Below are 17,323 nucleotides of genomic sequence, written 5' to 3'. Positions count from 1 at the left end.
GCCTTCCGGTGCATGCCTGATAGAACGCATATTCATTCAGTGCTGCCATATTAATCATATTGTAGAACACAGCGACTGGCCATCTCCGCGTTTGACAAAGCCAATGGAGCCCTGGATTTGCAAATATTCAAGATGCTAATTGCAGCTATCCAGAGTGAAACCCCCCCCTTCACACATAGACAGGAGTGTGTAGGGGGGGTTATCTGCTTTATTGCTTGTTTGAGTGGTCTATTGTTTGACAAAGCCGAGTAGTTTGGTATCGGGGTCATTTGACGCCTTTCTGGTCTTTCTTTATAGCAAAAAAACCCCCCCAGAACTTCCACCCGAACTCGTCACTTGTGGCGGACAGGTGGGGCAGTCACACCAGTGAGTGAAAGCCGGGCCAATGTTTATTCTGTATATTCTGGTGGCCTCCGTTTTTCCTCCTCAGACAAAACGTTTTGTCTCTTTAGTTGCTGACGTACGCCGTAAAGCAGTTAGTACATTTGTCGTGGTTTTTTTGCTTTTTTTTTGTGGCAGAGTTCCAGCCACCCTTCTCAAAGCTAATTAGTGCCGGTGAAAGCAATAGAGACCCCCTCAAGGTATCCCTCATATTGTGTTGGGGTCAAATTTGAACCATTTTCAAATTTTTGCATAAAATAATCAATGGTACTTTTGACATACTCAAACTTTAAAACAGGTCAATCTTGACCCGAAAACAATATACTGCAAAGGTTTAATATTTTCAGGCGACGCTACATTTAATTCACTGGCAAAAACATGGGCTGATTTATTACTGGTAGTATGTAATATCCCTGCTAACAAAGGCCAATATTAAAATATAAAAAAATTGGTTTTGCTGTGAAAATACGACAATGCTGCTTTTGCTGGTACACAAACCAGTATATGCTGGATTTCTTGGCAGGGATATTACATATATACTGCATGCGTCCAGCACTAGGACTTAATGGAAATCACTAATCAGGCCTGGTAATATGAAGTCGGCGCTCCATCTGCTGGTCATTAGTTGTACCACAAATTTGAGCTTCTGTCATTCGTTCGCTGTCAGCTATGGAATCTCAGGAGTGCCAAAATTAAAAACAAACAAAAAATAAAAGAATAAATAAATAAATATAAAGGGAAATAAATAAATGAATGTATAAATAGATAAATAAAAATAAAAAACTATATTTGTCATTGACTTTTACTACCAAACAGAAAAAAATGACAATTTTTTTTTCTTTGCCTGTTCTATTTCACCTATCATACAGTGCTGCTCAAAAGTTTGTGAACCCCTTCAACATTTTGGAATTTTCTATTATTTCAACCTGATTTCCTAATCAATCAATTCAGTAGTTTTTTTTTGTTTTTTTAACAGTTGTGTTGTCGAGACTAAATTAAAAAGAGTTTTCATCAACTGATGTAGGTGCAAAATTGAACTGTTTGGTCACAACCAAAACCGCCATGTCTGGCGAAAAGTCAACACTGCATACCACCAAAAGAACCTTCTCCCAACAGTGAAGCATGGAGGTGGGAATGTCAAGATCTGGGCTTGCTTTTCATCCTCAGGACCTGGACAACTCCACATAGTCCAGGGAATCATGAATTCTGAGGAATATTGTCAAATCCTAGAACATAACCTGACGCCATCTGTTTTGAAGTTAAAGCTTGGCAGAAGGTGGATCATGCAACATGATAATGATCCAAAGCATTCCAGCAATACAACCAAGGAATGGCTGAAAAAGAAGAAGATTCGTGTTCTGGACTGGCCCAGTCAAAGTCCTGACCTAAATCCCATTGAAATGCTGTGGCGGGACCTGAAGCGAGCAGTTCATGCCAGACGCCCATCAAACCTCTCTCAACTGACTGCGTTCTGCAAGGAAGAATGGGCAAAAATCCCCCAAAGTAGATGCGAGAGGCTGATTAGTCACTACAGAAACCGTTTGGTTGAGGTAATCTCTGCAAAAGGAGGTGCAATATCCTATTAACTGAAGGGGTTCACATACTTTTGCACACATGATATCTGAGTTTTTCTTAAATCAACCACTTTTGTTAAATAAAGAATGACAATATAACTATTTCTTTTGTTTCAGTCCATTATTTGGAATGTCAGTATTGTGGATTTGGGTATAACTTAACATTTAATAAGGTTATTTTAGGTTTTTTTTACAAAAAATCTGACCATCGCTGTGGGGTTCACAAACTTTCGAGCAGCACTGTAGGGTGACGGTCACCCTATGAAATCAAAATTTGATTTCCAAAAAAGAGGACACTCGGCCCGGCCTCGAGATACTTGAATTTTACTCAAAGTTCATTCAAAGATGCCTATATCACTTTAAAATATTTTAAAGTGTGCCGCCTCCGTCTGAATAGAAAAATTCGATTTTATACGAAAATATTTTTTTACTCACCAGGCTTTATTCTTCCTAGAAAATTCAAACAATAACCCCCCCCCCCCCCCCCGAAAAAAAGAAAGAAATTAAATTTAAAAATAAAATAAAAATAAATAAATATATATATATATATATATATATATATATATATATATATATATATATATATATATATATATATAGTCCAGTCAATACACATACACACAGTAGGCTATGTGCTAACTAGAAATTTTTAAACCAAGGGCGTAGATTTGCATAGGGACAGTTGGGACATAACACTAGCAACTTTTCAGGATGCTCAAATTGTCCCCACCAACTTTTAAGCAACCTTATTTGCATTAGAAAGTTAAAAGAGAAGACTAAAGAGTTCAGTTATATAGGTCATTTAGATTGTCTTCCCGTATATTGTAATGATAGAATAGACCCTCCCATTATTAAGTAAATTATTTTCATTATGTTCAGACTTACATATATCCCTTTTCACTTGCTGGATGTGCCACCCCCCCAAACGAATGTTTAGTAGGCTGGTGACTTGAAGCCCCCTGTCCCGCCACAAAGACATACACACACATATACTCGAGACAGTCCCAACAGATTCATGTCAACAACATGGCGCCTCCTCCGCCCCCTTCAGAGAGGAGAAATATGAGAAAAAAAATTTCGGCCAGCAGCAGCCACTAGAAGTCATGTAAAAAGATGTCAATGTTGTGGAAGTGGGGGAAACGCTATTTTTGTTACTGAAAGTCTGACCTGCAACTGAGTTAGCATAACATTATACTTGCTAGCCTGCAAAACTACTGCGGACAGGCAAGTCTTCACAAGGAACAACAAAGTCAAGCTAACCTTCCCTTATTTGGATCATTGTTTGCGTTATGTGCATTATGGTAATATCGTCCCTACCAATGTTGAGACCAAACCTACGCTCTTGGCGTAATGTCTCTTAGAACTACTCCTTATTGTTGTCTATAACTGCCTGATTTCTTGCCAAACCGTCAACCCAGTAGATGGCGGTAATGCCCCATGATACAAGGGGTGAACCGCCACAAAAAATCAAGAAGAAGAACTACTCCTTCTCCCCCCTACTACTAGTAGCCCCCCAGCGTCCGGAGGGATTCTCTTCAAATTCATACCTGTGAAGTTGTACGGTTTCGAAGTATTTTGTACAAGTCAGCACTGATTTTTAAATGTGTACGCCGTACGTTCAAAATCTGTACGTTTTTCGTGCATTACGTTTTTTTTTTTTTCTCCGTTCGGATTTTGTCACCGTTTTGGCAACGAGACAATGTGCATTTCTATGCGTTACTACGTTGGTTGAATGACGTGAGAAAAGTCAGAGACACGGAGAGAGAAGAGCGGGAGTGGGAAGGAGGGAAGAGTGTTGTGACGCTGTTGCAAACGCGATGCTAGGCTAAGTGGCTCCAATGTTTCCTGACTGGGGCCGACAGCCTACAATCTACACCCACTTAACGCTACACTAGATATCACATGCATATAGAACTACATGCGAAATGACAAACTCTGCGGCATTAGTAAACAGCCGCCATTTTAAAGCAGTAGACTTCTCAGAAAGCCTCTGTTGTAGTGAACCTTCCTATCGAAGCTAAGTAACTTTTTATCTAAAATACTCCGAAATCGGCAAAATATTGACATGACTCTATCTTGAAATGATGAAATCGTTTTAAAACTTTCACATGACGAAAGTAGACAAATACGGGAGCAATTTTAACAACTTTAACGGTTGCTTCACAACATTAAATGACTTCCAAACATAGCAAAGGTGAATGTTTTTTGTTGTTTTTTTTTTAAATGGAAAAAAAAAAAAAAACATGAAAGGTAACACCAGTTACTTTGCCAAGTACCTAATTACTCTTACATTCAGGTAACTGAATTACTAACTCAATTACTTTTTGGGAGAAGTAATTTTTAACTGTAATTAATTACTTTTTTAAAGTAAGATTAACAACACTGGTTATAAAGATGAAGTCTGCCATTTATTTTGCCAATTTGTTGCCGAACACAACTTGCCCGCAACTATTGCTGATCACTTCTCAGAATTAGCAAAAGAAATGTTCCCTGACTCAAAAATTGCATCGGTAAGTTCATTTTATCAATTGACCGTTTTTTGGCTTTTGATGGCTGAAGTGCAGCCATCAAAAGACATGATAGAAATTGCCAAAAGTGCTACATTCAATTATAACAAAAGTCACTGTTAAATTTTAGTAATCATGATGTAGCTGAAGATATTGTTCTTTGATTGCACCAGGTTATATGTGACAATATAACCAATAAATTGATATTATTTTAAAAATTGAGTTTGATTTATGTTTCATATTGCACGCTACAGTGGGCCAAATAAGTATTTAGTCAGCCACCAATTGTGCAAGTTCTCCTATTTGAAAAGATTAGCGAGGCCTGTAATTGTCAACATGGGTAAACCTCAACCATGAGAGACAGAATGTGGGAAAAAAACAGAAACTCACATTGTTTGATTTTTAAAGAATTTATTTCCAAATTAAACTGGAAAATAAGTATTTGGTCACCTACAAACAAGCAAGATTTCTGGCTGTCAAAGAAGTCTAACTTATTCTAACGAGGTCTAACGAGGCTCCACTCGTTGCCTGTATTAATGGCACCTGTTTTAACTCATTATCGGTATAAAAGACACCTGTTCACAACTCAGTCAGTCACACTCCAAACTTCACTATGGCCAAAACCAAAGAGCTGTCGAAGGACACCAGAGACAAAATTGTAGACCTGCATCAGGCTGGGAAGACTGAATCTGCAATAGGTAAAACGCTTTTTGTAAATAAAATCAACTGTGGGAGCAATTATTAGAAAATGGAAGACATACAAGACCACTGATAATCTCCCTCGATCTGGGGCTCCATGCAAGGTCTCACCCCGTGGCGTCAAAATGATAACAAGAACGGTGAACAAAAATCCCAGAACCACACGGGGGCAGTGGCGCCTCCAGAAATTTTTCATAGGGGTGGCCAGATGAGACCACTTAAAATCTTGGGGTGGCCAAAACTAAAAGCCATAAATTCAGGTTTATGTTATTGCAGTAAAAAGGTCAGGGGAAAATTATCAGAAAGACTGGTGAAGAATGACAAAAGGACACGGCTACTGATATACTTTGGTGTATTGTGTAATCTTTGATGTTACTAATGATTTAATGTGCGTAGTCCATAACTTTCCAGTCAACATTTTGAGTTCCACAACAATACTGTTTTATTGTGTTATGTGTATATTAGGCATAAGGTGTACATTTAACTAGGGCTGTCAAACGATTAAAATTTAATCAATTAATCACAGCTTAAAAATTAATTTATCATAATTAATCGCAATTCAAACCATCTCTAAAATATGCCAAATTTTTCTGTAAATTATTGTTGGAATGGATAGATAAGACAAGACAGATATATACATTCAACATACTGTACATAAGTACTGTATTTGTTTATTATAACAATAAATCCACAAGATGGCATTAACATTATTAACATTCTTTCTGTGAAAGGGATCCACGGATAGACTTGTAATTCTTAAAGGGTAAATGTGAGTTTGTATATTGTGACTAAATATTGCCATCTAGTGTATTTGTAGAGCTTTCAGTAAATGATACTGCAGCGACTTAACTGTTCTGCCCAAAACCATGATGGGAAGTGGTGCAACCATGACTGTGTGTGGTGGCTGCAAATGCTATATCTTCTCTGCATTGGATACACTACAGGGTGTTAAGAAAAAGATCAACTCCTGTCCTTCTTCCCCACGTCGCTTCCCACAATATTTACAGTTGCTGTGGGAGAGATGACAAAGCTTTTGCCAATTAAGAGCACGGCCCCAATGGATGTTTGTATCTGCTCCACTCACTTGACTCTGCCTCTTATCTCTGTATATAAGCAAAACGGTGCCATTGTGGGATGTTTGCGGCAATGCGTGAAAGAGTCGTACCGCTAATGCGTTAATTGCGATATTTTCATGTGATTAATAAAAAAATTTTTTTACCGTTAACGTGACAAATTTGACAGCCCTACATTTAAATTAAATGCATTCATTTGGGATGAAATGCATAACTGATGCTACAACCATCTAACGATATACTGGCAAGCGGGATGGCCACCCCCTGGTGGCGCCACTGCACAGGGGGACCTAGTGAATGACCTACAGAGAGCTGGGACCACGGTAACAAAGGCTACTATCAGTAACACAATGCGCCGCCAGGGACTCAAATCTTGCACTGCCAGACGTTTCCCCCTGCTGAAGCCAGTACACGTCTAGGCCCGTCTGTGGTTCGCTAGAGAGCATTTGGATGAGCCACAAGAGGACTGGGAGAATGTGTTATGGTCAGATAAAACCAAAATAGAACTTTTTGGTAGAAACGCAGGTTCTCGTGTTTGGAGGAGAAAGAATACTGAATTGCATCCAAAGAACACCATACCCACTGTGTATGCATGGGGGTGGAAACATCATGCTTTGGGGCTGTTTTTCTCCAAAGGGACCAGGGTGTAAAGGAAAGAATGAATGGGGCCATGTATTGAGAGATTTTGAGTGAAAATCTTTTTCCGTCAGCAAGGGCATTGAAGATGAGACGTGGCTGGGTCCGTCAGCATGACAGTGATCCCAAACACACAGCCAGGGCAACAAAGGAGTGGCTTTGAAGAAGCATTTCAAGGTCCTGAAGTGGCCTAGCCAGTCTCCAGATCTCAAATCTGTGGAGGGAGTTATAAGTCAGTGTTGTCCAATGACAGCCCGAAAACATCACTGCTCTAGAGGAGATCTGCATGGAGGAATGGGCCAAAATGCCAGCAACAGTGTGTGAAAAGCTTGTGAAGAGTTACAGAAAACGTTTGGCCTGTTATTGCCAAGAAAGGGTACATAACAAAGTATTGAGAAGATGAACTTTTGGTATTGACCAAATACTTATTTTCCACCATGATTTGAAAATGAAATCTTTAAAAATCAAACAATGTGATTTTCTGTTGTTTTTTTTTTTTTCCACATTCTGTCGGTTGAGGTTTACCCACGTTGACAATTACAGGCCTCGCTAATATTTTCAAGTGGGAGAACTTGCACAGTTAGTGGTTGATTAAATACTTATTAGCCCCACTGTATTTAAAACGTTGTAAGATTAGTCACCAATTACTAAGGGTAAATGTCACTATTTGTAAGATTGCCAACGGCCTCGGGTTGACAGGTATGCAAACTGGTCCCGTGAAAAATCATGAAAACCGGACATTTTGTTTAATTTATAAAACCCGACCGGACGCTACGGAGAGGACATGAAAAGTGGACATATCCGGGCAAAAGAGGACGTTTGGTCTCCCTAACTTATTATTGTTTTTGCTTTTGCCTTTCTCCTTTGCTTTTACCCAACGGAATGGTCTGTCAATCAAATGGCATTGGGAGGGGCTTTCCGACAACATTAAATTTGACTGTCTTGGTGACGGGGTAGTTGGCTGAGGCGACTTATCCAGCCTTGGAATGCCCCTCCTAAATAGGGGTGTGACAAAATATCGAAATGGTGATATATCGTGATACTTTGTATCCCAAAAGTTTATTGCTATGCTCCTGCTAAGAATCGGTATATTGTTTTAAAAAGGTGTCAATGTTTTAAAAATAAAAAGGAACTCAAAAGTTGCTGCCAAAATCTTCCATCATAATTGTGTCTGCGTTAATTCTATGGCTGCCATTGACAGTGATAGACCCCCAAATCCATTTACACCAGGAGAGGTACAAATATTGAAGAAAAAACAACAACAAAACAAATAGAAAATATCCAGCAAACAAAGTCCCGAGCAAGACAGCTAAATTCATCACGTTGGTTGACCAACTTTATTTTAGAATAAGCTTATTTATGTAACATGAACTATTTTTAAATAATTTGTTTGCAATCTTATTTTGTAATCATTTGCAAAAAAAAAAAAAGGGGGATTTGTGATTTGTTTTCCACTTTGCTGATACGACTCTTGTGCTAATAAACCTTGTATATAGCGATAATGTTGGGATAGCTTTGTTCAATTTGGGAAAATAAGACATTTGGACATACCCCCGCTCTCCTTCTTAATACATTTCCGAGGTATCGTATTAGTATCAGCAGATCCTCATAATCAGGAGACTCGGACTCACATAATATGTGATTGGGACATAATTAGAATAAATAAATATGGTAAGATAGAGAGTTACTTCTAACCAATGCTGCATAATTCCTAACATTTGGATGGCTTCATTAACCTGGCAGTCAGGTGCAAACTTTTTTAGGACAGTCAATCAAAACTAAAATCTTTTTAAATGTACGATCTTTGGATTGTTAAGGCAGCAATCAGCTGTTCAATGTCACTCAAAGTTGCAGCCCAACAGCTCCACCCGAAGCGTGATTGAGCCAGTCCAGGTTTTGGGGATGATTCGAATGAAGCGGGAAAAAATGGGCGGGTAGATGAAATTCTTCACGTGCTCATTGTTGTCCGTGTTCCCTATGAAGATCTGAATTTAGGCACCAAAAAAAAAAAAAAAAAGTGAGAAAAGGCAGTTTAGAATTCAATGGAGTTTACCTTCTATGGATGTAAATTTGTGCCATCGAAGTTTGAATTTAAATTTCTCACATTGAGTTTTTTCAGCAGTGTGATTCACATGCTGATTTTTTTTTTTTTTTATAGTATCAAAATTCATCCTAAAAAAAAAGTCCGTTACAAAAATGCACTTGCAAAAAGTTGAGATACATACAAATTCAGTTGCAAAAAAAATCACTTGTAAAAAAAAAAAAACAGTCACAAAAATTCAGTCGCAACTGCAAGACGTTCATTGGCAAAACATTTTTTGTTAAATAATTTACAAGGAATTCAGTCACAAAAATTCAGTGGCAAAAAATTTCCGTTACAAAGAATTTGAGGCCGATTTTTTCCCGACGAAAAAAAATTTAGTCACAAAACTTCAGTCGCAAAAATTTCAGCTGCAAAAAAATGGAGTCATAAAAAAATTCAGTTGCAAAAAATTTCAATCGCAAAAAATTTTGTTGCAAAATAAAAGAAAAAAAAAGTCAGAAGTAAAAATTCAACTGCAAAACATTCAGCGGCCCAAAAAATAAATAAATAAATAAATAAAATTAATAATAATAATAATAATTTATGAGCAAAACATTGACTGGCAAAAAAAAAAAAAAATAATAATAATTTACAAGGAATTCAGTCACAAAAATGCAGTTACAAAGAATTTGCGTCTATTTTTTTCCATAAAAAAAAAAAAAAATTCAGCAACGAAACTTCAGTTGCAAAAATTTGCATGCAAAAATTTGAGCTGCAAAAATTCAGTTGCAAAAAATTTCCGTTACAAAGAATTTGAGGCCGATTTTTTTCCGACTAAAAAAAATTTAGTCGCAAAACTTCAGTCGCAAAAATTTCAGCTGCAAAAAAATGGAGTCATAAAAAATTCAGTTGCAAAAAATTTCAATCGCCAAAAATTTAGTTGCAAAAAAAAAGAAAAAAAAGTCAGAAGTAAAAATTCAACTGCAAAACGTTCAGCGGCCCAAAAAAATAAAATAAATAATAATCATTTATAAGCAAAACATTGACTGGCAAAAAAAAAAAAATAATAATTTACAAGGAATTCAGTCACAAAAATTCAGTTACAAAGAATTTGCGGCTATTTTTTTCCATCTAAAAAAAATTCAGCTACGAAACTTCAGCTGCAAAAATTTGCATGCAAAATTTGAGCTGCAAAAATTCAGTTGCAAAAAAAAAATCAGAAGCGAACAATCAACTGCAAAATGTTCATTGGCAAAAAAAAAAAAAAAAAAAAAAAAAAAAAAATCATACTTCAGCAGGAATTCAGTCACAAAAATTCAGTGTCACAAAGAATTTGGGGCTGATTTTTTTCCATCAAAAAAAAAAAAAAAAAAATTAGTCACAAAATTTGCAAAAAATCCCTTGTAAAAAGTAGAGCTGCAAAAAAATCATTCGTAAAAAAAAAAAAAAAAAAATTCGGTCACAAAAAGTTAAAAACCATTCATTTACAAAGGATTCAGTTGCAAAAAAAAAAAAAAAAAAAATCAGTCTCAAAAAGTTCAGTCGCGAGGATTTCGGTCGCAAATGGAGACTGGGATTGACTGCTGCTTTGTGGTTGTCGGGATGTTGCGAGTGAATTATTTGCGACTGAATTTTTTTGCGACTGAATTTTGATGCTGAAAATGTCCAATGTTAGAATTTCAATGTCGACAAAACTTAAATTTTAGAAATTCAAATTCTGGTAGCACAGATTTGCTTCAAAACACAGCAAACGCCTACCTTGGCTGGTACGTCCTCATCCTCAGTGTACTGGTGCCAGTGGATTCCATTATCACTGTACTTAAGCGTGTACGAGGACACGTACATCTCTTTCCCTAGAGACTTAGCTCCTTGAGTGATGATACCTGTGATCTTCATGACGTGCGGCAGCTCCACCTGAAGCCACTGCTTCATGTCTCTATGCTGCATGAGCAGAAAGGGAGCAGATCTCGCCGTTTGACGTCTGTGAGGTGATAGAAATTTGGTTGCTCTCACCTTTGCTTGCCACGCGTTGACGGCTCCTTGCTTGTTAAGGCGAGCAAAGTAGGGACTCCAGGATCCTAAATACCAGTTGGAGTTGACGGAGCTGGCCGTGATGCGGCGATCCTCGATCACTCCGTTCTCCATCCCTAGAGGTAATGAGCAGCCTGACCGAGAAGTAGACAGTAAATTACAGTAAATGTCACATGGACACGTTAATCGCGGCACATCTTTAAATCTTACCGTCGAGCTCACAGCCGTAATACTCCATGCGTACGGTGGCCATGTTGTACCAGTGCACAGGGTGGAGCCGAATGAACCGTGCAATCATCGGTGGGAAGAAGGTGTTTGTTTCTGTCACGTAGGCTTCCTGGTTCCCAGGAAAAATCTGCCGCAACGTTAGGAAAAATGACGTCATAATTTTACTGTTGCAGTTTGGAATCATGTTGCACATGTCTAATTGAGCATTTAAGAATGTTTGTTGGAACCAGTGTTGTCACAGATTACTTTAAAAAGTCATTTAATTACTGATTACTGCTTACACCTCAAAAAAGTAATCTAGTTACTTTACTGATTACTTAATTATCAAAGTAACTAAGTTACTTTAAAAGTAATGTATCAGTTTCTTTTTACCCATTTTTCTTCCTTTGCCGCCTCAACATAAGAATGACAACAGAAAAATGTCATCACATGTAATTGACTTTCCGATGATTGAATTTAAAGGGGAATATCAGAATTTCGCGCTAGCTTAGCCACTCCGGAGCTCTGAAACTAACAAATATCTGACAAACTGCTTGGAATTTATTGAAATAAACCCCACCGACCAATTAAACTGCTTGGAATTTATTGAAATCAACTCCACCGACCAATTAAACCCCAGTAACTCTAAGATTAAGCCTAATGTCAAAACTTCTGAATTTCGGGTTATGGTTAACAGCATATCAGTGCCAATGTAAAACAATGCAAACTGACGGCACAATAATCAACAACACACAAGTGGATTGTACAGTGCAATAAATACAAAGGTAGTGTCGGGCGCGGATGCGCGTGCAGCCGTGCACATTAACAACCCGGAAGTACTCCTCTCAACACACACGCGGTCAATTTGGCCACAAAACGTGGCGGCAACTAAGCACTTTACACTCAATCGGATTTACAACACATCCCACAGATGCTAAACGAACACATAACCTCACGGCATAAATGTGCAACACGCATATGATGTAAACAAAGCTTGCCAACTTGGAGCGATGACTCCCCGTCGTTGCTACGACAAAGCTACGAAACTGCTGCGCATGTAGGGGGTCCAACCTTTTGCTGATACCCTCCAGAATGAAGGAAAAATACTCACCTTCATACATGGATATCCACAGATCAACATTCCTTCGCAATGTCTCAACACTCGGCGCGAATGTCCACCCGCCTCAGTCCCACAACACGTGACGCGAGACCAAAACAGGAAATAGCTAAGAGGTTGTCATGGAAACACGTACCGGGAACCTTTTATTTTAGCATTTTCTATTCAAAATGCTCTTCGTACATGACTACAGTATTCTTCATTCTACATACGATATGAGGCAATGAAAAAATAGTAATGCAGAGACACTAAGGAAACTAACTTTAATCAGATTACTGGTGTAGAAAAATGAACACGTTAGATTACTCGTTACTGAAAAAAGTAATCAGATTACAGTTACGCGTTACTAACTAACGCGTTACTGACAAAACTGGTTGGAACCAGGATAATTCGGACCACGCGTGACCTTCATGGACATGGGACAAAAAAAAAATGTTTCTGGGTATAAAATCATTCACAATATCTTTGGAGCAAAGCAGAAAAAAACCAACTCTGACTCATGCACTCGCTGCTGCAATATTTTCATTCGGATAATACAAATCAGGAGAATTTAAGAAAAAGTTTCTCATTAGAGGTGGCCAGCCAAATATTGCAGAAAAAAAGCGCAGATCCCACAAACTCAACCTCTCACTCCCAAGACACGTCGGGGTCACCAATTGTTGGAAATTGAATGTTTTAAACACCACAGGACCCCAGTGAGGGTCAAGGGAAAACAATATTAATTAACTTTTAGTCGTATCCTTTCCTCGAGAGCAGAAGTATACTAGTAATTCAATAATAGATTAAAAAAGTGACTCACAGACCTGATGACAGTACAGAATTGTGGCTGATAGTTCCCTTACCCGGAGAGTGCCAATGATTGCGGAAGTACCAGCAAAGTCCTACAGCCAGTGCGCATCCTAATACACTACAGAGGTGTGATCAAATGAGCATCTAATCACATGAGGTGATGTCATGATTAGGTGATGTCATGCGCTCCTCTCCTGGCAACGCCAGTGCCGTCGCAGGTTCCTCTTCTTGGTGCCGTCGTGACCTGTTGACGTCTTAAGGCCGAGTTATGCTTCCGCGTCAGACCTGCGTCGTCAAGGAAGACCCGATTTACGACGCTGTGCCGTGGCCTGACGTGTTCCTATTGAGTTTTTAAACCCTAGCGTTGCGTCGACGCATATGACATGACGGAAATGGACTGTGATTGGTCCACTCAGGCTGTTGTTTCTGGTTTAGCGCGAAATCACCGCCATTGTAGAATAGAATCAAACATTTATTTTTCTACACGCAAAAATGGACCAAGCCTACGTAAGTATCATCGAAGAGCAAGTCTTGTCAAGACATCATAAAGATTGCCAAATGGCAAGGTGAGCGATTGAATAAAAAAATAAAAAATAAATGGAAGAACCACAGAGACGTGTGTGTTCGGAATCGAGTGGCCAAACGAAGCGGTGACCCAGTCGGCCAAAAACTGCCAGCTTTTTATCACTTTATGTCGTATTTTTGGTTGGTGCACTTCATCATTTATTGTGTACATATGTTTGCTGTCAGTCTGTGACTTATTTACGAGTCACACTTCAAATATTTGAAGAATAAAGCACAGGTTTGGTGCCAAAAGAGTTGTTTTGATGTTTAATTTTCAACAACAGACAGTTCACACATACATCATCACTGATTGAGAGTGCCTCGGTGCTTTTATGATAACGTTAACATTAAGGCTTCCGACGCAGTTTGGGAAGTTCCATAGACGCCAGAAATCTGCTATGGCTTCCCACTGGCTGGTTGTAGAACACGGCAAACAAATCGGGCCAGAGGGCTTTGCAGACCTCGGACAAAACGCTGGACGCAGTACTCGACGCCAGTTTGAAGCTAGCCACCACAGCTAGCTGGTTTCCACCCGAGGCTAGAACTCTCTATGCGGCATCAAAAGTTGGACAGACCGCCTGGAAACCGTCTTCTGCGTCGCCTGCGCCTCAACATTTGTAGTCATCAACATTTATTCAATGTCGATGAGCTGAAGATCCACATTCAAGCGTTCCATCTTGCATTGTTTATTTTTTCTCAGTTGAACTAAACAAGAAGTCAACAAGCATGCCCCAAAATGGTACAAACATAACGCCACACCCCTCTAGTGGCTTGGCGGTGAATTACAGAGCAACGCGTCACCTGGCCGGAGAACCATCGAATGTCGAATGACGCCGTAGTCGCTGCGCCGTCACCGCAACGCGGGAGTGTAACTCAGGCTTTAGTTTACCGAGCGAAGCAATTTATTGGACCTCGACTCTGGGTGATAAGTCCCAGATGCATTCCAAGGGAAGTAAAAGTTTATTCTGAGTAAAATATGAAGTCATCTCAAGAGGACATAGTTTGAGTCAGACAGCGTCCATATGGCTTACAGATCCATTCTACTAACTCTGCGCTCCACTATTTGAGAAGTACTTATCTAGTGAAACGTTCCAAGCCATTCTTACCTTTATTGGGTATCTGCTGTCTCCCTTGTAGAGAATCCATCTCCTGCGGTCATTGCTGTACGATATGGAGTAATTGGTGACAAATTGGGATTGGAAAAGCTGCTTGGCTCCTTGTGTGGCCACCTGGCTGATCACCACAGGACGCTGGAAGTCCACCTATACCCCATCAGAGTTTAAGTAAGTAGCATATATTATATGGCAAACATTGCATGTCTTTGGATATACCTGAATAAAGCTGTTGCTCTGATCCGTGCTCCACGCGTTGTATTTGCCTTTATTGTTCAGCCTGGCGAGATGTGGCTCCCAGTATCCTTCAAAGGTCAAGATACCGTCCGTCTATGTACATCCATTGCTGGAGATCGGCGGCGCTGTACTGTAAATACCTCGAGTCTTGTCGGCTGTGATTTGCTCATCTTTCACGCTGCCCGATTCCAAGCCCAGGGGGTGGGAGCAGTCTTGGAGAACACATGCAATCTAGCCACTTACTGCATTCAACGTACTGGCTGAAGTTGAGTTTATCAAGTAGTCGTTACCTTTATCCAGGACTAAGAAGAGTGCCAGCATGCCACGCTGCTGGTTGAAACCAATTTCTGATTCCAGTAGCCATAGTCCAGGCTTGGATGGATACATCTCCAGGGTAGCGAAACTTCCTGAACAAAGGAGTTATCATTAATTTATTTAATACAATTCACACACCCACAAAAAACATGTTGTGGTTACAGATACAAATGCCTAAATACGAAAACGAATGTGTAAATACGACTACGAATCTTTTTGACAGCTATCTTACTCCATACTGAACTAGAACCATGCTGCATACCAGGAAGGAGTGGATAGACTGAATGTCTGTTGGTGGTCGTGGTCGTGTGGAGGAATGTCTGCCCATGGAAATGGATGCTCTGGAAGTCTTTGGGAGAGCCCATGTTGATCAAGTGCCAGTGGACGGACTGGTTAGTGTACATCCGTAGACCCTTGAGGTTATTCATGATTCCATTGATGGCTGTTGAAACATCAGACAGAGATGTCAATCTGAGGATCGGATCGATGGAGTGAACATCAGTCCGTAATTACAATGGAACAGGAGGTGCTCTTTGAGGATAGGCTCCGGAGTTCCCCTCCTTCTTTTCTTCTGTATGGTCTTGATGTTTTCCTCATAGTACCAACTCCTGGACTCGTCAAAAGTCATGAAGAGTAGCGAGAACTCACTTTTGTTATTCACGGTATCTAAAGTGCCCTCGGGACACACCAGTAAAGGACCGATCAAGCCAGAGTGGATGTCCTTTTCCTAGAGAGGAATACAGGTACATATTTAAGCATCCTCAAAGCGCCCACCCATGCAACCGTCCGTCCTAAACATTCAGCCACGCATACTTCCATCCATCACCTACTACTTTGATTGGTGTCTATGCAAGCTTATTTTAGGTGAAAAACCTTGGTTCGGCTGTCATTTTAAAAAATGCTAAAAACTAAGACGATTCTCACTCATAGTGAGTGGGAATCGACCTATGGAATACCAAAGCTGCCAAAATTAAAAATACAAAAATACATGTAGCAATCATATACATTGAAATCCAAGGTGTTCCCAGGCCAGCTGAGAGATCTAATCTCTCAGGCGTGTCCTGGGTCAGCCCCGTGGTCTCCTCCTAGTTGGACATGCCTGAAACACCTCAGCTGCTTGTATCCGCAAACTTGTTCATTCGGTCATTACCCAAAGTTCATGACCATAGGTGAGGGTAGGAACTGAGATTGACCGGTAAATCTTCTCTCTACACCACGAAACACCGGTTAAGCGCCCGCAACACTGTGGATGCCGCCCCAATCCGCCTGTCGATCTCACGCGCCGACCTACCCTCACTCGTGAACAAGATCCCGAGATACTTGAACTCCTCTACCTGGGGCAGGCACTCACCCCTGACCTAGAGCAAGCAATCCACCCTTTTCTGGCTGAGCACCATGGCCTCAGACTTGGAGGTGCTGATTCTCACCCAGCCGCTTCACACTTGATCCTAGCGAGAGCTGGAGGTCACTCTGCGATGGAGCCAGGAGGACCACATCGCCTGCAAAAAGCGGAGATGATATCCTCCCACCACCAAAGTTGACCACATCTACCACCCGACTGCGCCCAGATATTCTGTCCATGAAAGTCACAAACAGAACCGGTGACCAAGGGCAGCCCTGACGGAGCCCAACCCTCGCCAGGAACAGATCAGACTTGTAGCCGGACACACGGACCTTTCCATGCTCCTGTGGTACAGGGATTGGATTGCAACTAACAAAGGGCCATCCAGCCCCTACTCCCGGAATACCATTCACGGGGTGCCCCAGGGTCACAGTCATAAGCTTCTCCAAATCCACAAAACACATGTGGACTGAATTAGTAAACTCCCATGCCCCCTCGAGCACCCTAACAAGGTTAAAGAGCTGGTCCGTGGTTCCATGGCCAGGACAAAAACCACATTGCTCCTCCTCGAACTGAGGTTTAACTATCGACCGGACCCTCCTTTCCCCTGGCATAGACTTTCCTAAGGAGGGTGAGGAGTGTGATCCCCTATAGTTGGAACAGACCCTCTGGTCGCCTATCTTAAAGATAGGGACCACCCCGGTTTGCCACTCCAA

At 40.4% G+C, this 17,323-nt stretch overlaps 1 protein-coding gene across 1 annotated transcript in view; it reads right to left on the bottom strand.

Moving 5' to 3' along the window:
• Positions 1–8,180: 8,180 nt before the first annotated feature.
• f5 (coagulation factor V) overlaps positions 8,181–17,323 on the bottom strand; it is a 34,586-nt gene continuing 25,443 nt past the window's right edge. Inside the window, exons 16-25 of the mRNA XM_057852564.1 lie at positions 15,779–15,992; positions 15,528–15,707; positions 15,241–15,357; positions 15,091–15,162; positions 14,933–15,018; positions 14,708–14,863; positions 11,135–11,279; positions 10,907–11,058; positions 10,652–10,834; positions 8,181–8,855 (exon numbers count right to left, since the gene is read on the bottom strand). Of these exons, the coding sequence (XP_057708547.1) occupies positions 8,709–8,855; positions 10,652–10,834; positions 10,907–11,058; positions 11,135–11,279; positions 14,708–14,863; positions 14,933–15,018; positions 15,091–15,162; positions 15,241–15,357; positions 15,528–15,707; positions 15,779–15,992 (1,452 nt within the window). The 3' untranslated portion in view covers positions 8,181–8,708. The remainder of the gene's footprint in view (positions 8,856–10,651; positions 10,835–10,906; positions 11,059–11,134; positions 11,280–14,707; positions 14,864–14,932; positions 15,019–15,090; positions 15,163–15,240; positions 15,358–15,527; positions 15,708–15,778; positions 15,993–17,323) is intronic.

Source organism: Corythoichthys intestinalis, chromosome 12 (assembly GCF_030265065.1).
Source record: "Corythoichthys intestinalis isolate RoL2023-P3 chromosome 12, ASM3026506v1, whole genome shotgun sequence".
Classification (NCBI taxonomy): domain Eukaryota; kingdom Metazoa; phylum Chordata; class Actinopteri; order Syngnathiformes; family Syngnathidae; genus Corythoichthys; species Corythoichthys intestinalis.
This window is presented reverse-complemented; position numbering and strand designations above follow the sequence as displayed.